Raw genomic sequence first — 21,692 nt, 5'->3', positions numbered from 1 at the left:
ACTTCAATCAACTTTAATTGGAGGCACGGTGCCGATCATTTCTTGAAATCAGGCCCAGCCAAGCACCCAGAAAAGCAGGCATAACAAATCATTGGCCACTTTAAAAAAAAATCTGGCCCAGAGTGTGGGCCAAATTCCTATCTGCTGCATCATGTACATTGGTAGATTTACACCAGGGATGCATTCAGCCCTATGTGTGTTGCTGGTTTTAACTTCATGTCACCAAAAAGTTACCAAAAATATTTTCTCACCAACACACAAAAAGATGAACCTTAACTCATTTCATTAGGATGTTATTTGTAAGCTCTAAGAAAGGTATTTTAAGTGTCAAATGAATATTGTGAGCACCTTCCAATTTAATTAGTCTTTGTCTAAATGGCATATCCAAATATATGGAATAACAACACATTTAGTCTTAAGATATGAGATGAATGTTTTACACGTACTAGAAAAAGATCCATTACTCGCAAGCGTATTTGGTGTGATTCTCTTTTCACACCAATTTCACACTGGTTTAACAACTCTATTTGAATGAAGTCATTCCAGTGTAAGAGAGATCAGAATTAAAGCCTTAGACATTAGAGATAAAAAGCATCCATCTTGTCCATTACCCGTTGGCCTCTACAAATAGAATGGAATGTGAATTTCATATGGGAGGGAGGGAGCTGCTACACAGAAGGTTTACATCATGGTTAGTTACCAATGAGCTGTCATTAATATATTGCTGTTATCTCTTGTGGTCATCTGCTGACAAAACTGGGATTTTTGAACTCCCCTTGCTAATTGATTATCCACCTCATTTAACACAGGAAAGGAACGACAGACTGTGTGTAGAAGAAAATGCCTTCGAAGCACTGGAAAAAGACTTCCAAGAAGTCATCAATGAACTTATGGGAGATAAAAGTCTGGAGAAATTCCGAATAGAATATGAGAAGCTCCACACGGTTATGAAGAAATCCTATGAAAATGAAAGGCGTCTCATGTCAAAATGCAGGGAGCTGAATGCTGAGATTGTGGTGAATTCGGCTAAAGTGGCTACAGCCCTGAAGCTCTCTCAAGATGATCAGACGACGATAACATCACTGAAGAGGGTAAAATTTAAATAGAATTAAATACGAACAGAAAATATTTAATGGAGGACGCAGTAGTTAGCTGAGGGAAAATTTTAATCAGTTCAATGTCTTGAAGATATAGCTCTGCTATAGAGAAGCGATATGAGCTAGTGGACTGAGTATAGAGTTGGGAGCTGAAACCTTCTGTCTAACCTCTGCTCTTCTACTGACTTGCTGAGTTGCATTTGGGCATGTCTCAACATCTATCAGTCTAATTTTGTGCTTATTTACACAGTCCACTCTAACTCTGTTGGCTTCAAAGGAGTTACTAATTCTTTGCTTAAGATGATTTATCTGTAAAATGGGAGTAATATTAAATACTTCACAGGGGCATTTTGTGATTAATTAGTTGATGTTTCTGAAATGCTATAGACATTTTAAATATTGGCAAGACATGAAAAATCCACCTGCCTGTTGCAAGTAGGATTTTTCCCCAAGGGAGTGTCATGAACTTTTGTAAATTTTCATTAAAAAAAATTAAGCTTCTTGTCCTTATGTTTGAGAAGACAACCATCCATATGCGATCTGAGTGTAAATTCTTGGGAGTACTATCATCCCAAGTCAGCAGATGTAACACCGACAGACCCTGGTTGTCCGCAGGCGGGATTGAACATGGGACCTCAGTGCATGAGCCTCTACTGCGTGAGCTAAAAGCCATATGCCTCTTCGATAAGGCTGTAGAGTAGACTCATTAATAACTGGGATTATTTATTCTGCAGAAGAGAAGAATGAGGGGGGATTTGATAGCTGCTTTCAACTACCTGAAAGGGGGCTCCAAAGAAGATGGACCTAGACTGTTCTCAGGGGTAGCAGATGACAGAACACGGAGTAATGGTCTCAAGTTGCAGTGAGGGAGGTTTAGGTTGGATATTAGGAAAAACTTTTTCACTAGGCGGGTGGTGAAGCACTGGAATGGGTTACTTAGCGAGGTGGTGGAATCTACTTCCTTAGAGGTTTTTAAGGTCAGGCTTGACAAAGCCCTGGCTGGGATGATTTAATTGGGGATTGGTCCTGCTTTGAGCAGGGGGTTGGACTAGATGACCTCCTGAGGTCCCTTCCAACCCTGATATTCTATCTCTCTGAGTGGTTTCGGTGTCACTAGATGGGACAGAACACCACACCCAGGAGGTGTTCTTGTGCCTCTGCTACTGCTCAGGGCTTTCCCAAATTGTGGCAGAATGAAAACTGTCTAAATTCTTGCAGGTTTTTCCTGATGCTAATCAGATCCTTATAGACAGTTGTGAAATTGATGCGAATCATGTCAATTTCACTCTGCGTCTCTCTGGGCAATCTCTCAGCAGGAGTGGAAGGAGGCACTGGAACTGTTCATGGGGAAGAAGACTCAAAAAGTGGAAGCTGGGGAGGATGATAAAGTAGCAGAGAAATCCTCTCATAAATACCATAAAGCTGAAGGGGGTAGAGTGGGAAGGATATTATCTCTGCTAATCTCAGCAGCCATGAGGCTGAAGGGATGTACAGAGTAACAGCACCCACCATTCGTAGCAGCCGAGAGACTGGTGTGGGAAGGGTGTGTGACGGGTTGGATCACAGAAACCCCCTTGGGACTGCCAACTGATGTGCCAAGACTACTTCTGCCCCTGCTTTCCCTGCCAGCTTGGGACTCCAGCACCCTGTCTTGCTGAGCCAGACACTCCAGTCTGCTCCAACACAGACCCAGGGTCTGAACCACACGCCCCAAAGCTGCAGAATTAACTGAAAACAACTTAAGAAGTGTTCCTGTCTTTAATACTCAGATGCCCAACTCCCAATGGGGTCCAAACCCCAAATAAATCAGTTTTACCCTGTATAAAGCGTATACAGGGTAAACTCAAATTGTTCGCCCTCTATAACACTGATAGATATGCACAGCTGTTTGCCCCCACCCCTAGGTATTAATATATTCTCTGGGTTAATAATATGTAAAAAGTGATTTTATTAAATACAGAAAGTAGGATTTAAGTGGTTCCAAGTAATAGCAGACAGAACAAAGTGGATTACCAAGCAAAATAAAATAGAACATGCAAGTCTATGTCTAAGAAAACTGAATGCAGATAAAAACCTCACCCAGTAAGCTTCCTTTTACAGACTAGTTTCCTTCTAGTCTGGGTCCAGCAATCACTCACACCCCCCTGTAGTTACTGTCCTTTGTTCCAGTTTCTTTCAGGTACCCTTGGGGGTGGAGAGGCTATCTCCTGAGCCAGCTGAAGACAAAATGGAGGGGTCTCCCAGGGGTTTAAATAGACTTTCTCTTGTGGGTGGACACCTCTCCCTCCCCCTGTGTAGAATCCAGCTACAAAATGGAGTTTTGGAGTCACATGGGCCAGTCACATGTCCATGCATGACTGAGTTTCTTACCAGCCAAGCCCCATTCCTGGGAAAGCTCAGATGTGGACTGGCATCTTCAAGTGGTTCTTGACTGGGCACTTAATTTGCACATTGCTTTCTCCAGAAGCTGACCAAATGCTTTACAACGACTACTCAAAAATCAAGCAAGTACACAGCCAATATTCATAACTTTGAATACAAAAATTGATACATGCATACGAATAGGATGAATAGATTCAGTAGATCATAATCTTCACAGAGATATGTTACATGGCATATATAGCATAAAACATATTCCAGTTATGTCATATATATACATTCATAAGCATATTTCCATAAAGCCTTATGGGGGCACCGTCACCATGTGCAGGACAATATGTTACAGTTAGAGAGGCAGGGCACAATAAACAGCTCATAACTGTTACTCTTTTAAAGCACAGGGATGTGCTGATGTGGGGGCACAGAGCACATGTATTGCTCAGTTTGGCTAACAGGCTTAATCTTTGGGCTAAGTATTCAGGTATCACTATAACATTGTTACAAAAATGTTCTTATCATGTCTTTGAGAAACTCTTTAGTTGCTATTGATTTTTTTCAGCGTACCCTCAAAATTGCTTGCTGTTTTGCTGTCTGAAAAGGAATCCTATGACTAATCCTAATTTCACTGTACTTCACTATCATTTCACTAACTAGTTGCTTTGAAAAGACCGTCAGATGTGCAGGACTAGAAATTGCAGCGTAGACACTTGGGCTTGAGCTGGAGCTGTGCTCTGAGACCCTCCCATCCTTGCAGGGTCTCAAAAATAGGGTTCTAGCCCTAGCCTGAATGTCTATACTGCAGTTTTATAGCCACAGTGTCTGAACCCCGCAAGCCTGAGTAAGCTGACTCTGGCCAGCTGTGGCTATGCCATGGGTCTTTTATCACAGTGTGTGCTAGGGAAAGGAGAATTCTCTTGGGGCTGTTCCTGTAAAAACAATAAAAGTAAAGACCTAAATGTTGGTGACTGGCTGGGTCACGGAGGTAATGGGTGCAGAGCCTTTTCCTTCTAGATCACTGGGTCAAATCCAAAAGAAGGCCCCAGTCCTGCAGTCTGAACAGCAGAAGCAGACCCATGCACCTTGTGAAGTTCTGTTGAAATGTTCCGGTGCAGAGGCCTGACAGTTTAGATCAGATTGAAGGAAAGTGGCCTAGGTCAATAGTGATCAGTAGTTGTTACCATTTGAGGCTGCTCAGCCCTGTGTTTTATGGTTTCAATCCATTTTCTTATGTACACTTCACATAATAGCTCTTTGTTGACAGTCACATCAGAGAAGCTAAGTACTGAATTGAACTACAGAGAACAAATTTCATGCTTGCCTCTAGAGGTGTCCCACCATGTTAGGATGGAGGGACATTATCAGAGCAGTGTTCAGAAGCCTGCGCTGCCCTTGCTCTGGCTAACAGGACTTCATTCTCCAGGGCTGTCAACCCAGGACTGTTAACCAGCACTACTAATTTTCGAGCTTGGTCTACACTACAGACTTATGTTGGTATAGCTGTATCAGTCAGGGATGTGGAAAATCGACACTCCTGAGCGATGCAATTATGCTGACCAAACTCTGTGTGCAGTTCTGGTCTCCCATGTTTAAGAAGGATGAATTCAAACTGGAACAGGTACAGAGAAGGGCTACTAGGATGATCCGAGGAATGGAAAACTTGTCTTATGAAAGGAGACTCAAGGAGCTTGGCTTGTTTAGCCTAACTAAAAGAAGGCTGAGGGGAGATATGATTGCTCTCTATAAATATATCAGAGGGATAAATACCGGAGAGGGAGAGGAATTATTTAAGCTCAGTACCAATGTGGACACAAGAACAAATGGATATAAACTGGCCAACAGGAAGTTTAGACTTGAAATTAGACGAAGGTTTCTAACCATCAGAGGAGTGAAGTTTTGGAATAGCCTTCCAAGGGAAGCAATGGGGGCAAAAGATCTATCTGGCTTTAAGGTTAAACTCGATAAGTTTATGGAGGAGATGGTATGATGGGATAACATGGTTTTGGTAATTAAATATTCATGGTAAATAGGCCCAATGGCCTGTGATGGGATATTAGATGGGGTGGGATCTGAGTTACCCAGGAAAGAATTTTCTGTAGTATCTGGCTGGTGAATCTTGCCCATATGCTCAGGGTTTAGCTGATCACCATATTTGGGGTTGGGAAGGAATTTTCCTCTAGGGCAGATTGGAAGAGGCCCTGGAGGTTTTTTGCCTTCCCCTGTAGCATGGGGCACGGGTCACTTGCTGAAGGATTCTCTGCTCCTTGAAGTCTTTAAACCACGATTTGAGGACTTCAATAGCTCAGACATAGGTGAGAGGTTTTTCTCAGGAGTGGTGGGTGAAATTCTGTGGCCTGCATTGTGCAGGAGGTCAGACTAGATGATCATAATGGTCCCTTCTGACCTAAATATCTATAAATCTATGAATCTACAGCTTATGAACTAGCTGCTTTATAGTTACCAGAAATCTTTTCCACACATTTTCTGAACGACTGTTAGTACAACCATCAAGTATAGCTCAGTCTCTGGTGTTAATTATGCAATAAATTGCAATGCATTTTTAGTTACTAATTGTAATTTGATTATCTAAAAGATTATGACATGCTCTGTATTTTCTAAGTCCTATCTTTCCAATGAGTAATATGTGATTTTTAAAAACAGAGGTTTCCATCATCAGAGATTTCCTTTCTTTTAATCTTGAATGTAAAAGAATCAACCTCCCATTCCTCCACCTGAAGTTAGAAACAGATTACTACAATTAGGTAACATTAGGCTTAGTCCTGTTCCAGCTAAAGTAAATTGCAAAATCCCATTCAGGATGTCTCCAGTTTACATATTGCCCTAGATCAGTGAGCATGCAAACTGAATTTTTGTCATAGAGAGCATAAGGATCTACAGGCCCAATCCTGTAACCTTTACTTTTAGGTGAGCAATCATTACTTACCTGAGTAGCCCCATTGACTTTTGTGAGAATACTCACCTGAGTAAAGTTGCAAGTTCAATTGAAGTTAATAAAAAGATTCCCCATGACTTCAGTGGGGGTTGGATGGGAGGCTGATATCGGGATCTACTAGTGCAGACCTCAGTGCCTATACAGAGTTTCATTGAAAGGTTTGGGGTCTAAATCTGAAATAAATCTCCAAACTCCTAGTAAGTCTGGTATTTGAATTTTAACTAGTACGTTTGGCTTATGTTTCTTTTCTTCTCCCACAATACTGAGAGCTAGAGACACCTACCAGCCTTGACTGCTAACTTCCTTACTTCCATCTGTTTGTTACACAACCTTCATAAGATACTAAAGAGACACTCTTAACATGGAATCTAGTAAATTTCAAAAAAAAAAGTTAAAAGCAGCTTAAGTTACTGCAACTATGCCTTAGTCATCTCGCAATTTTTGTGGCATCACAACCACATTTTCCTATTACAAAAAGTTTCTCTCTCCAGTTACTGGGTGAAAGACACCCCTCCCCCGCAGTTCTCCCTCCAAAAAACAAAACAAAAAAACCCACCTACAACCAAAGGAGGCTGACTAGGACTCCGATTCAGCAAAATATGTAAGCATCTGTGTCAAGGTTCCCTCCCCACTCTGAACTCTAGGGTACAGACGTGGGGACCTGCATGAAAGACCCCCTAAGCTTATTCTTACCAGCTTAGGTTAAAAACTTCCCCAAGGTACACACTAGGCCTTGTCCTTGAACAGTATGTTGCCACCACCAAGCGTTTTAAATAAAGAACAGGGAAAGAGACCACTTGGAGACGTCTTCCCCCAAAATATCCCCCCAAGCCCTACACCCCCTTTCCTGGGGAAGGCTTGATAATAATCCTCACCACTTGGTGCAGGAGAACACAGACCCAATCCACTGGATTTTAAGAACAATGAAAAATCAATCAGGTTCTTAAAAGAAGAATTTTAATTAAAGAAAAGGTAAAAGAATCACCTCTGTAAAATCAGGATGGTAAACGCCTGACAGGGTAATCAGATTCAAAACATAGAGAATCCCTCTAGGCAAAACTTTAAATTACAAAAAGACACAAAAACAGGAATATACATTCCCTCCAGCACAGCTTATTTTACCAGCCATTAAACAAAAGAAAATCTAACGCATTTTCTAGCTAGATTACCTACTAACTTTACAGGAGCTGTAAGGCTGCATTCCTGATCTGTTCCCGGCAAAAGCATCACACAGACAGACAGAACCCTTTGTTCCACCCCACTCCAGATTTGAAAGTATCTTGTCCCCTCATTTTGGGTCAGGTGCCAGCGAGGTTACCTTAGTTTCTTAACCCTTTACTGGCGAAAGGGTTTTGCCTCTGGCCAGGAGGGATTTTATAGCACTGTATACAGAAAGGTGGTTACCCTTCCCTTTATATTTATGACAGTCTGCCTAAATGTAAGCACAGAGTAGTTCCACTACAGCTCTAAATATGGCTTAAACTAAGACATATGAAGTAAATAGGACTACATATGGGCTTCAAGTTAGGCACATGCTCAAGTGCTTTGCTGAAGCAGGGCCTCACTAACTCTCTACATGGGAAACAGCTAAAGTGACTTTGTGAAAATAGTCTCTGTGACAGGTATTGGATGGCCTTGAGGGACCACGGAGGGGGAATACAGGTGCAGTTGCCCTGAACTGTGACAGTACTGTCAACAAATGCACAAAGTAAACTGGAAAAAAAGTCTTTTTTCCCCTCCTCTAATCTCAGTTATAATGATTTTAGGTATTACTTGTAACTAGAGTAGATGAAACATTTAAAGACAGAAATATGATTTTTTTAATGTCCCTTAAGACATGAAGTCTCAGAGAGTTGAGTGAGTTTTTGGCCATAAAACTCCCATTGGCTTCAGTGGGAGTCACCCAACCAAATCCTACAACAAGAGTTGCAAATGTTAAGCCCAGTGTTCTATTAGAGAAAATGGACCAGATCCTCAATTGAGTATAAATAGATAGTGCTTGACTGACCTAGTATAATATGCACTGGCCACAGCGAATAGTCCATGGAAGGAGAAAACTGATATATATCTAAATATGAAAAAACACCAAAACCTGTATTATTAATTAACCAAGACAAAACATTCTGAATCCAATTTAATTTGTTAAACTGTTTTCCCATGATGTTCCCAGGAGATTGAAAAAGCCTGGAAAATGGTAGATGCAGCCTATGACAAGGAGCAGAAAGCAAAGGAAACCATTCTCTCATTGAAAGAGGAAATTATGAACCTGACTAAATTAGTGGAGCAAGGATCTGGATTATCACTGGGTCAAGAGCACAAGTAAGTTATCTCCATGAAGGAGAGAGCGAGCCTGATCCAATGCCCATTGAACTCAGTGGGGCTGGTTCTCCATTGCCCTGCACTTTGTGTAGTCACTTACACCAATGCAAGGTGAGTGTAAATCAAAATAGTAGTGTTTTACTTCCACTTTGCACTCACTTTTCACTGGTGCAAATGACCATGCAAAGCACAGGACAACAGAAAATCAGGCCCATTGAGTTCAATGGGTGTTGGATCAGGCCCAGAGAGATCAGATGAAAATGTCCTAGGATCTGCCAGCCTGTCTTGTCTGATCTGTGACTGATTTTGAGAGCTGATCCTGCAAATGTTTGCACTCATGATGGCAGCGTGGTCCACTGGGGTAGCCAAACTTATTGACCCTCCTAGCCGCATATGACAATCTTTAAAAGTTTGAGAGCTGGGACGCTCCTACCGAAGCTTGGGGCTTCAGCACGGCAGGGTATACCTGCCGGGGCTTGGGGCTTCTACCCTGCGGCAGGTGCCTTCTAGGGCTCGGGGCTTCAGCCCTGAGCTCCCACTCCCTGCTAGGCGGAAGCCCCTAGCCCTACCACCCTGCCGCAGGACTGAAGTTCCAAGCTCCCCCCACAGTCTGGTAGATGAAGAATGGGGGCCGGTGGGGGCTCCATGAGCCGCACTTTAACTGTAAAAGAGCCTCATGTGGCTTGCGAGCCATGGTTTGGCCACCCCTGGACTAGAGACTGGAAGTTGGGAGACCTGGATTCTATTCCCGGCTCTGCCACAGGCCTGCTGGATGATCTTGGGGAAGTTGCTTTTGTCGCTCTCTGTGTTCTCCCGTCCATTACCTGTCTTGTATATTTATGCGGTAAACTTTTCAAGGCAGGGATTGTCTCTTACTTTGCATTTATGCAGTGCCTAGCACAGTGAGGCTCTGATTTCAGTTGCGGCGTCTAGGTGCTGCCATAATACGAAGAGAGACCAGGGATAGTTTGATTGCTAGCTCATCAGATCAGGGAGTGTTATTTATTTATGACTTGTGCAGCAGCAAGACCTCATCAGTACAGCCACCCCAGCCAGATGGATTGCAAAGAGAGTGGATACAGCAGTGCAGGGACTCTGGAAAATAGTGCAAAAAGGAGGTGGCTGAAAGACTTTCCAAGGGGCACAGGGTGGAATAGCTGGAATGTTTATCTGTTGTTACAACCCTTGTTTTGGGGAATTGGTGGGATTTTTAGACCCAAGAGGGCAGTGAAAATAAAGACAGCATGATTTATGGAGTGGTAGGTTAAATTTTGTGTCTATCTGCCTTGATCACGACTCTTTAATGAATATAGTAGGTAGCTCATGTATTTGATTGGCAGCTGCAGTGGACTAATTCAAAAGGAGTTCAAAATGAAATGTGACTTTTAAACTCCCAATCGTGACAAAACAGCTTGTTCTGGTATCCGAGAGAACCCAAGGGGACTGCGACATTGCTTGACTATTATTTCCTTTCTTCCAGTATCCGGGATTTGCTGAGGTTTAAAGAAGAAGTAACAAAGGAGCGAGACCAGCTCTTGTCAGAGGTTGTGAAATTACGTGAAAGTCTAATCCAAACTACAGAGCAACAGCAGGAAACAGAGAGGGCAAAAAATGAGGCAGAAGAAAGCATTGCTCAGGTCTGTGCAGCTCACCAGGTTGCAGAAGTCGTCTTTGTCCTGAACCATTCCCCACCTTTGCAATTGATCTCCATTAACTACTATGCTGCTACCTGCCATTTCACATCCCAAACCTTTTCAGGAGGCTCACCGAGGAGTTCCTCATCAGTGCTTTTTATCCTTTGCCTTATTTCTCTGCTATTTTCTTTGCAAAGCAGTTTGTCAACTATTGACTCCTTCCAGAGCTGCCAAATCTCCTGCATTTGAAGGAGATATCTGAGTCATATTTCAGAGTAGCAGCTGGGTTAGTCTGTATTCGCAAAAAGAAAAGGAGTACTTGTGGCACCTTAGAGACTAACAAATTTATTTGAGCATAAGCTTATCCGATGAAGTGAGCTGTAGCTCACGAAAGCTTATGCTCAAATAAATTTGTTAGTCTCTAAGGTGCCACAAGTACTCCTTTTCTATCTGAGTCGTAGTTTCCTCTTGCTTTGAGGCTGTCCCCTCCTGCCTTTGAAGCTTCCGTGTCTGCAGGAGGTTTCCTATCTGTGAAGGTTATCATACTGTGAATATGTTCCTCTTACTACAGAAGCCTGCTGGAGGTGTAGAAGGCTGGGAATGTGTAAGAGGACATGTAAATGGGGAGAGAGCAAGAGGCCAGGGGATGGTGGGAGGCTCCCAGATGCAGAAAGGAGAGATTCAATAGGGGAAGGAGAGGTGAAAGAAAATAATATGAGTGTGATTTGGAGGGGAGAAAGAGACAGCAGAAGGAAGAGGAGGCAAGAAGGAGAGACCTGAAATAAAGAGTGGAAAAACAAAGAGAGGTGGAGATAACCTTCTAGCTAGCACCAGGGCTTCTTGTCAGGCACAAACAGTAAAGCAGGCCTGGGGTCATGCCCTGCACTGTCATGTGGGACACCTGGGTTCCATATCAAGTCCTGGTTTCTCGCTTCCTGAGCAGAGAGTAGATGATATAAAGCAGGGGGAAACTGGGTATCTGTGCTGCTCTGACAAGGATGTGGGGAGACAGCCCTGCTGCAGAGAGGGGAAATGAATGAGAGCGAGAGACAGCCATCGCACTTGTACTGCTGCTGAAATCTTTCCACACTGCATTTAGTTTTCAGACATTTACCAGGGAAGACCTTCCCCAGCCCTTAGACTTACAGCTATATTTTACTCTTCAAGGAATCAGTTCTCATTGTTTCTCTGCTCTCACCATAGTCACAGTCCACTCTATGCAACCTGCCCTTGGGCCCTTCAGTGGGATCGTCCAAAGGAAGCGGGTCCCAGAAGCACTTCACTTCTGGCAACCTTTTATCTAGACTCTAGCAAATCCAGATCATGTGTTCCTGGGCCACACGTTGCCTCTGAGGCACAGAGCCATGAAATCTGAAATTAGAGTAGCTGTGGCTCAACAAGTAGTCCATCCGAACTGCTAGGTCACATGATGAGATCTTCACGGGATGGCAGTGGTCGTTGGGAAGAGGAGCTGTTGTCTACTGTTGCCGACCTTAAGCAGGGAGAGAGCCCAGGTCTGTTGGAGGCTATTGGGAGGGAGTGGGCTGTGAGCTTATCAAAGGGAGGGAAACACTGGAGGACTAGGGAAGGGCCCCAGAGAGGGAGGGGAGAATCAGTGGGGCTAGAAGGAAGGAGCCTTAAAAAAGCTGGGATGCTTCACAGAACCAGAGGGTTAAACCGTTTGCTCATTGACGGTCATCGCTGACAGGGTGTGTGCCATGGAGTGTGCTTTGGCCCTCCCAGAAACTGCGCTACAACCCCAAGACAGAGGGCTCCATCCTTAGCTCGTGCTTGGCGCAGCTGAAGGGACAGGCAGTCATGGCCTTAGCTCAGGTGGAGCTGCACAGGACTGCTCTATTCTGTGCTGGTTAGAATGGTCCCTGGTGGACTGGCCCATCCTGACTCTTCCGTGTCCCCTGCTGGCTCTGAGGGGTGCTGGGCCAGGGAGGCAGAAGCTAGTTGATATCATTATCGTCTGTTAAGTGAGGGGCTTTTCCCTTTAAAAGATTCTATAGAGAGGCTGGGAGTAAGAGCAGATGTTGCAATGAACATTGCCATGGTGGTCTGGCTTCCCCCTCCTTCTTTACTGTTTACTTGTATGTAATAAATGTTTATAAAAATGGCTTGTTTGGTGAGGTACAATAAGCAAAACCATGGCCCCGGCAACACAGCTTGGAGCCCAAGTTAGTTTCAGTGTTGTGACTGTAAACCAAGGATCAGATGGGGTAACTTACAAATGAAAACATCCTAAAAGCCCCATTGGATCCCTAGTGGAGTGTTCTTGCTGTTAGTCCTCAGGGTCAAAATCATGGTGTTTGGGTGACAGGTACTCACTCTCAGCTGTTGTAGGTATCCTCAGCTCTGTTGAATCCATCAGAGCCTTCTGGCTGGCTGCTTTTAGGGTATGGTGATTGATGGCTAAGAAATCCTTGTAATTAATAATTTGAGCTCATCATCTGGGGTTCCAGAAAGATAGCTCTCCTAAGAGGGAGCCTGTTTACCTCTTAGCAGTTCTTCCGTATTCCATTCAGTGGAAGGCAGTATTAAACAAAAGCCGCTGGGTCTCAAAGCTAAGCACAATAAGAATAAAGGGAAACTGTACCTGATTTGTTTGAATAAAAGACAGGCAAGGCCCTAACTTCTTTTTTTCCTCTGTCACTGTGTGATGGCAGTTCCAGCAGGAAATCCAGATGCGTCAGAATGAGGCATCCCGGGAGTCTCGAAAGAAGGACAAACTGGAGAAGGAGTTTAAACACATTCAAGTGGAAATGGACAACAAGCAGAGTGAAATAAAGGCACTGCAGCAGCATGTGCTGAAGAACAAAGAGGAGCTCCTAAAACTGGAACAGCAGCTCAAGGAACAGAAGGTACAGTACGTGGTTCTGTTATCTGCAACACAAAAATTGGAATAGTATCAGGGTCCGATGTCAGACACAGAAGAAATTAGTTTGCTCTTTTAGCATTTTCATAATAGAATGAGGGATGGAGAAGACCAATTAGATCGTCAAGATGATCTCTTTGTCACTGGAGGGGCTATATCATACTAAACAAAAGCCCCCAGTGAAATCAACAAGGAGTACTGCCTAAAGTTTTGTGGCAAGAAATGGCCTCAGGATCGTTATGTACGGTAAAAGGAGACTTTCTATACTCTGGCCAGAATGCAGATATGTTCTGCTTCAATTATGCTAGTATGTTAGACTGGTATTTACATTGGAACCTAAAGGATTTACGTGCCCAAATACCAATGAAATTCATTGGGATTCGAGTGCCTAACTCCCTTAGGCTGTGTTGAAAATACCAGTGTTGATGTTTAAATCCTAATTAAAATAGTAATGCATGACAGTCCAGTATTATCCTTTTCTTATGGACAAGTTATTTTTTTCACTCTTAAAGGCCTTTGGTTTTCCACCTGGTTGATGATGATTTTTAGGGGTCTTCTTGCAAAGACCACAGTGATTGGGACCAAATACACCAAAGCTGGTGTGATTTAGTGGTCGGCGCAGCAGACTGGACTCAGATTATATTCCTAGTTCTGCAAAAGACTTGCTGTGGTGTGTTGGGAAACCTCTGTGCTTTGGTTTCTCCATCTGAAAACTGGGAAAAATTACACTTACCTCCCTCTCAAATTTACTGTGAAGTTTAGCCAATGAATGTTTGTATAAACACTATAAAAGTCTCTAGAGAAGCGTGAAGTATTGTCTTAAATCTTTTAATTTTTTTAACCAAGTACTGTTTTCAAACCAGTCTTCTGGGAGAAGTCCTAAAGCAGTGTTTTGTGACTAGTTTGTATCGTCAGGGAACCACAGCAGCTTCTATAAAGAATCCCCTTCGTAGTCATTACAGCTGAGTCCTTGGCTCTTTTATGCTGCAGAAGTCACTACGCTCACCTCCCATCTCTCTCTCTGCTCCCAGCATGCAATGGGGGTGGGAATCCCCCACACACCCTTTTTTTTTAAACAGCATATTGATCTGCCACACATGGAAGCTTGAACCGAAAAATATGATGATAGTTCTTTCCTCACTTATAAAGTAGTGTCTGCCAGAGGAAGTCCCATCATGCAGAAGAAAAGTCTGGCAGCTCCAATATCGAAATATATGTTCTCCGTATGAACCATGAAACTGCTGTTCTGGGCTTTTGACTGAACATAGCTGTCAAAATAGCTGTGCCATGATGTCAGCAAACTGCACACTCCATAAAGTGTTATAGGCATATTAATGTAGGATTTGCTTGCAAACATAGAGCTCCCCTGCCCCTCAGATGATTAAAATTATTTGAATCTCATATTCATTTGCAATGATTGTAGTGAGTTGCTGGGTAGGTGATGCCTGCCAAATGGCAAAGAGGCATTAAAATATTTATCTACCACCTGTGAGGGAGACTTGCAAAGCTCCCAGAGAAAATTATGCTGGCTATGTTATTCATTAGAAGTTGTCATTTTTCTTAGCCGTTGAACATTTATCATATTTCTGAGCACATTAATAATTTCATCAGGGATAAAGAACAATTTCTATCAAGAGAAAAATCTTCAGTAGCTCTGATCCCCCAGGGAGACTCAAGGTGCTGCCAGTCTGTCTATGTAGATACATTAGAATTAGATTTAAAAGAATTATCTGGATTGTTTTATAATCTAACAGATCCTGAATGAAAGAGCTGCCAAAGAACTTGAGCAATTTCAAGCGAGAAACTCTAAACTCCAGCAAGAGAACGAGCAGCACAGCATGGCCTTTGAACAAATAACACAGGAGAACCAGCAGAAAACAGTGGAGCTGAAAGTAAGTAGCAGCTCATATTTGCATGGCATCAGATATATCCCTCTGCTGTTGGGAATTTGGTGTTGGTGATTCAGTAGATGGCATTCTTCCCTCTGAGTCAGTAACTATACCAGCATCCCAGTCTAGTACCAGTACAAACTGTGCTGTTTCAGATGAGACATAAGACTGAGGTCCTGAGTACTTGTGATCATTAAAGACCTCATGATATTTTTCACAAAGGCAAAGTCTTTTTTTCGATTGTAAGCCCTTTGTGGGAGAGGCTGTGCCTTCCTTTATGTTTGTATAGTGATTAGCATATTGTGAGTGTTGCTGGAAGCCAATAATATATAGGAATAATAACTGCCCCAGCCAACTTCCAATGTAGGTACAGCCTGCCTACTTAAATTTCCTCTTTGGTATCAATTGGGGAAGTTAAATACAATTCAGTAGGTTGTTGTTTGCTTGCTGACCTAAACTGTTAACTTGTGTTGCTGTGCACTGTTAAACAGCTGTTTTGCTCCACGCCAGAGGTAGCTGCATTTCATCAGTGGGTAAAGTGACTGCTACATACAGTTTTTAAAGCATTTCAAGAGCTTTTGGGAATAAAAGGCACTGTAGATATTATTACTATATGTCTGCTGAATCTGATCTCCCCCAGCCAAGAGCATGGCTGCAGTTACAACACTGGCTATATGAGAAAACAGGACAGAAAAGCAATAGGTTATCAAACTTTTGTAAAATACAACTGATTCAGCTAATTAAAAGAAGTCAGTTGCTGATAGAAAGCTTTCTTGCAGTGGGCACTGTTGGTTAAAACAATGAAAACAAATGACAACAGACGTGTTAGAAGATCTGTCCAAAGCTAATGTAACATAAAGAGCCTGTTCGGGAACCCCAGTGAGATTTCACTGTAGGAGTTTGTTTTTCTGTTGCATTGCTGTGCACACTGGAAGGGCACTTTTATTACCTATTGAAAAACCAGATTACTCTGCCTGGTTAGCTAGCATAATTATTCCCAGCAGTATCATCTTTGCATAACATTTAACAAACAACATGTTCAAATGGGAACTGAGTACAAGATTCAAGGTGGGTGCAAAGGCAGATATTAGCTGTGTAAGGGCCTGATCCTCACTTCAGTGGAAGTTGGAGCTCAACACTTCATCAAATTATGAGCACAGATTTCTGAAAATTCATTGTTAAGGTGCTGTCCAGTTATTATTTATTTGTATTGCTTGTGGGTGCCCTAGTCATGGGCCATGACCCCATTATGCTAGGTGCTGTAGGTGGGGGCCTGATCCTGCAGTGTGCAAACACCTCTGGCATAGTACTATGCACCCCAGCACCGAGTGATGTAAATGTTTGCAAATTTCTTGAAGTCCAGTCTTTGTCAGTAGGACTTGGGTGCACTCAGTTCCTCACAGGAGGTATCTGCATCTCACAGGATTAGGTCCCTAGTAGTGACTGATTCTGCGAATGGGGCAGTGTGCACTGTGATTTGGAAGGCTTAAAATGTGATGGCATTGATGCAACTACAGGGCAATTTTATATTTGTTTCGTAGTAGGTGTGGGGATTATTTCTGATGTATTGATTGGTTGTAGTCACTAGTGTGCAATGATCACTACTGGCAACATTTTAGTGCAGTGTCTTGGATCAATAGTTTCATTTCCTGATTCCATAATGTGATGTGGACTCAAAGATTTGGTTTTTAAAGCTGTAGATTCACAGCTTCCTGCTTTTAGGGATGTAGAATCAGATCAGACCATCAGTCACCAGTAGCTGATGTGTCAATGAAAGGCAAGGCTACTCAGACCTAGTCCATTGAGCCAGTTGTGCAGTGCTGTGCATGGACTGCAGTTGGGAATTCTTTATTGATCTCTCTTATGCCCTGAAGCATGAGACTTGATTACCTTTCTCATTGCCTCAGCTAGCTTTGTTTAAATTATTTTAATAGTGGTGCAATTCTCCAGTCTTTCTCTAAATCCAGCCGCAGCATTTATCTTAGTGGCCTCCTGTGCCACTGAGTACTGTACATAAACTATATTCTAAGCAAAGAAGTATTTCCTTTTGTTGATTCTAAATGGATTGTCCTTCTCAACTGCTCTCCCTTCTGTTTCTACACAGGTGAGAGAGGATGAGCTGACTCAGATGCGTCATGAAATTTCAAAACTCTCCAAGATAAGAGAAGTTATCCAGAGAAAACTGCGTGTTGCAGAGGAACAAAAAGTTGAAGCAGAATACCAGAGGGATACCCTAAAAAACCAAATGTCTGGACTAGAGAGAGGTAGAAATCAAAGCACTGTTGTGTTGCCGCTGTTGTGTTGGGCTGGCCCTGTTGTGTTTGTTATAATGTTCATTCAGTGTATGTTCCAAGTCAAGATCATGCCTCTTTGGTGCCCAGTATGGGACCATATGAATGGGATCGGCATGGCACTATGGCTGTAATGCCCTTACGTATGTCTCCTGGGTCTTTGGAATTTTCACACACTGTGGCATGTGCTGGGTGAAAACATAATGGGCGTGATCTGCAGCCCCTTTGTGTGGCAGGTGTAACCCTTCCCACCCCAGGAAATACCCTCACTGGGTGTGTCTGTGTGCAAGCCTGTATTGCCGGTGCACCAGCCCCTGATGCAGAGGGCGTTGTGCTGCTGGCTGGGGGAAGATTAGAAGAAGACACAAGCAGGGCATTTTTTTGCCCCTGCAGTTTTGTGCGCCTACAATGATACCAGTACGGAGATGACTCCAGTGCAACAGACTGAATTATAGCGAAGTGCTGAAATATACAGCCCCATTCTGCTATATACCTAGTGTGGACATGTTGCCTCAGTAGAAGCTTCCCTGTGCTCTGCCTAGACTGTAGGTTGTATACTGAACTGACTGCACATATGGGACATGAAGTATTTTATATGACTGTATGTATGGGACATGCTGTCTTTCATATTCATATCTCCACAACTGTGAAAAGTAAGGGTCTCACAGCCATTCTGCTGTTGCTTCATCAGATCAGGCCTCATGCTGGGATGGAGGGGAAGACACAGGAAATGCAGCTCAGTCTTTGAATGGGTGAGAAAGGCAACAGATAACAATGCACCTCCTGGCAACTTTGATTGTTCTCATGCATTCCAGTGCATTGTATTGCCTGCATCTCAGCCTTCCCGATATCAGCATGTCAATTTCTGGTTCAGACACACATTTCCTCTTACTTATTTTGTTAGTGATTTATTCGTCTTTGTATTTGGATGAAGGGCCAAATCTAGATTGCCTTAAGTGGGAGCAGCTCAAGTGAAGCCAATGGATTTATGCCCTTATGCCAGGACTGGATTTGACCCAGAGGGATTGCATCCGATGAAGTGAGCTGTAGCACACGAAAGCTTATGCTCAAATAAATTTGTTAGCCTCTAAGGTGCCACAAGTACTCCTTTTCTTTTTGTGGATACAGACTAACACGGCTGTTACTCTGAAACCTAAAACAACTCTGTAAATCTAAATCCAATATTTTCTAAAGGAACTAGTGATTTCAGGAGACTCACCGTTTGGATGCCAAGCTTGAGATGTCTTTAAATGACCTGATTTTCAGAGTGCATAGCATTTTCTGAAAATCCAGCTCCTTTACAGTGTCTCAAATTAAAATCAGAGGCACCCAAAATCACTCGTCCCTTTTGAAAATCTTGGCCTAATGCTCCACTAGTGCCTAAATATGGATTCACATCCCTAAATTTAGGCACCTGAATTTGCAAATGGAGGTCATAAATTATATCTCCATTTATATAATATTAATAAAGCTTTTTAAAAAGTCCACAGACCTTAGTTTTTGCCAGCTACGCAGTTTGAACCCAGAATTTAATAATCTTTTCCTTGCTTTTAGAGTTGGAGATTGCTAAAAAGCAGGTAGAAATTGATAAGAAAGCCATAGATGAGCTGGTGAGAGAAAGGGACATATTAAACAAGGTGAGCTTGCTTTGCTAACACTGGTAAACAAATATCTTGCCTCGAATATGAGATGTCTGTAGTTTAAACCATGCTCCCCCCCTTTCTATGAATTGAAACAACATTACTATCTGTGAACACAAAAGGGACTTCTTAGTATTAGCATATAAAACAGCAGGGGACTGTAAGTGTTATGTGCATTTGCCTTTATTGCAAACGTGTTATTTGATATTCTAAGCAGTTGATTACTCCTCTGCTTGTAGTATCTACAACATATCGAGTTTAATGTTAATCTAGTCAAATTAGGGCTGTGCTAATAAAAAACACACCATCTGTCTGCATCACAGCCTTGTCTGTTTTTAACCCTGATCTCTCCTGCCACCATTTTCTGAAACTGAGTTTGGTAGATTTGACTCTATAATGTGATTCTTTAGGTTCCTCACTTGGTGGAGGATCAAACATTGTTCTGCATCCTGAATGAGTCTATTACAGGATCACCATTTGAAGAGGGTGAAAAACTGATTCTTTAGTTTTGAGGGATTTTGAAGGATTTTTTAAAATGAGGTTAGAAAAGTAACTTGATTAAACTGAGATCTTGGTGTCCTGTTTATTCTCCTTCTATGACTTGCAGGCCAACCTTGCTCAGTTTACATGTTCAACCTGGTTACTAGAAAATGAGACTGGAAGGTGTTCCCCAGTGCCTTCATTATTCCCCCTCATGAACAACCCTCTCCATTCCTTCTGTAATGCAAACATCAGTAGCCCAGCTTCCAATTCAAAAATACTGCCTCATTCTAGAGCCCTCTAGCAGGACTAGGAGCTCCCGCAGGACCTGCTGCCATAATAGTGGGAGCGGGTAAAATGTAATTTGTTGAGGCAACGATTGTGTGGCAAAAAAACTCAAACTCCAGTAATTTGTGGGAAAACACTAAATCTCTGGTCAGTTTGTCATAAATAGAATTTCAGCAAGGTAAAGAAAGTTTTTCTTTTAAAAAAAAATAAAGGTTTTAATACTTAAATTAAAGCAAGGAATAGAAAGAAATTTAGTGTCTATTACAACAGGAGTTAAAGTATTTTTTTACATGGTTTAAGCAAGATTTGTTTTATTCTTTTAGTGGTAAAAATTGTGTCCGAATTCCCTTTATGTATATAATATATTAACGGAGGTGGGTTTTTTTTTAATTTTTGTTTTGTTGTTTTTTAAGTAGCATGGGGAATCTGTCTCTCTTGCGGGATTTGTGGGATCTGAGGTTTGGGTGGGAGTGGGATAAACCCGTAAGAAACAATGCGGGAGTGGGCAGGAGTGGGTATTGCAAGGTGGGATGGGAGCAGAGATTAAAAAAAATAGTCCAACACGGGGCTCTGCCTCATTCTTTAGTGCAGTGGTCCCCAAACTGTGGGTTTTTCCCCCCCCCCGAGGGGCATGCGGAGGAACGTTCGGGGTGGGGTGCAGCGGGGCCTGGGCCAGCCCCCATTGGGGGTGGGGAAGGAGTGCCAACCAGCCCTGCTCTGCCTCCAGCTGTACTCCGGCCTTGCCCCCAGACATGGCTCTGGCTCCTGGTCCTCCTGGCTGTGGCTCTGTTCCTGGTCCTGGCCCTAGCTCCGCTTCCGGCCCCCGCCCCAGCCCTGCCCCCAGCCATGGCCCCAACCTCAGTCCCTGGCTCCCAGCCACACCTCCGCTCCTGACCGTGGCCCCAGCTGCCAGCCCCGACTGCATCCTAGCTGTGGCTCCGTTCCAGTTTCCTGGCTGTGGCCCCAGCCCCACCCCCAGCCTCAGCCCCCAGCCCCCACTACGAACTGACTGCAGTTCTGCTCCCAGCCTTGGCCTCCGGCCTTGTCCCTGCTCCTGGCTTCGGCCCCACTCCTGGCCCTGGCTGTGACTCTGCTCCCAGCCGTGGCCCCACCTGCAGCTCTTGCTCCAGCCTTGGGCCCTGGCCCCGACCATGGTCCCGTTCCTGGCCCAGGGTGGGGGATGAGGTTGGGGAGTGGCATGGACAGATCACATTACGGGTAAGGGTGGGCGTGCCATAAAAAGTTGGGGGACCACTGCTTTAGTGACTGTCAGACTCATGGAGACAGTCTCATGATCATATTTGGAGACTGAGTGTCGTTAATTTAGCAGATCTGATAATGTGTAATGACTTTAGGGCATCCCTAACCCACTCAGACAGAAGCTAGTGTTTAACATAGTGTGTACAGTGCAGCATTCTGAGTTACAGACATGGGTGGATATTGTTTTGGGATTCTTTTTGCAGAACTTGCTAAAGGCTGCCAGTGTCACTCAAAAGCAGCTGAACCTGGTGAAGCTCCATGAACAGTCCAAGAGGAACTTGGAAGAAGAAATTCAGAACTATAAGGATGAGGCTCAGAAGCAGAGGAAGATCATCTACCAGCTGGAAAAAGAGAGAGACCGTTATATCAATGAAGCTAGTGAACTCACCCAGAAGGTATGAGATGATTTGTGTACACACGATTCATCCATCTCTCCCCCTCAAAATTGGAAAGAGAGTAGATTCAGTTCCTGACATTCTAGATTTAGCTGATAGGTAGGACTGAGCAATGGTCTGCAGAGAGTTTACAAAGATTTTAATAAAGCTTGTGGGTTTTAGGCAGATCATTGCACTCAGGACTGTCTT

At 43.4% G+C, this 21,692-nt stretch overlaps 1 protein-coding gene across 2 annotated transcripts in view; it reads left to right on the top strand.

Moving 5' to 3' along the window:
* The window catches only part of CFAP58 (cilia and flagella associated protein 58), a 100,176-nt gene that overhangs the window by 2,959 nt on the left and 75,525 nt on the right, over nt 1–21,692 (top strand). For both annotated transcript variants that reach the window (XM_074959396.1, XM_074959395.1), the window contains exons 2-9: nt 810–1,091; nt 8,597–8,745; nt 10,226–10,382; nt 13,052–13,246; nt 15,015–15,152; nt 17,254–17,413; nt 18,995–19,077; nt 21,312–21,503. In XM_074959396.1, the coding sequence (XP_074815497.1) occupies nt 810–1,091; nt 8,597–8,745; nt 10,226–10,382; nt 13,052–13,246; nt 15,015–15,152; nt 17,254–17,413; nt 18,995–19,077; nt 21,312–21,503 (1,356 nt within the window). The remainder of the gene's footprint in view (nt 1–809; nt 1,092–8,596; nt 8,746–10,225; nt 10,383–13,051; nt 13,247–15,014; nt 15,153–17,253; nt 17,414–18,994; nt 19,078–21,311; nt 21,504–21,692) is intronic.

Source organism: Natator depressus, chromosome 7 (assembly GCF_965152275.1).
Source record: "Natator depressus isolate rNatDep1 chromosome 7, rNatDep2.hap1, whole genome shotgun sequence".
NCBI classification, from domain to species: domain Eukaryota; kingdom Metazoa; phylum Chordata; order Testudines; family Cheloniidae; genus Natator; species Natator depressus.
The sequence above is the reverse complement of the archived record's forward strand: the minus strand, read 5'-3'. Positions and strand labels throughout refer to the sequence as shown.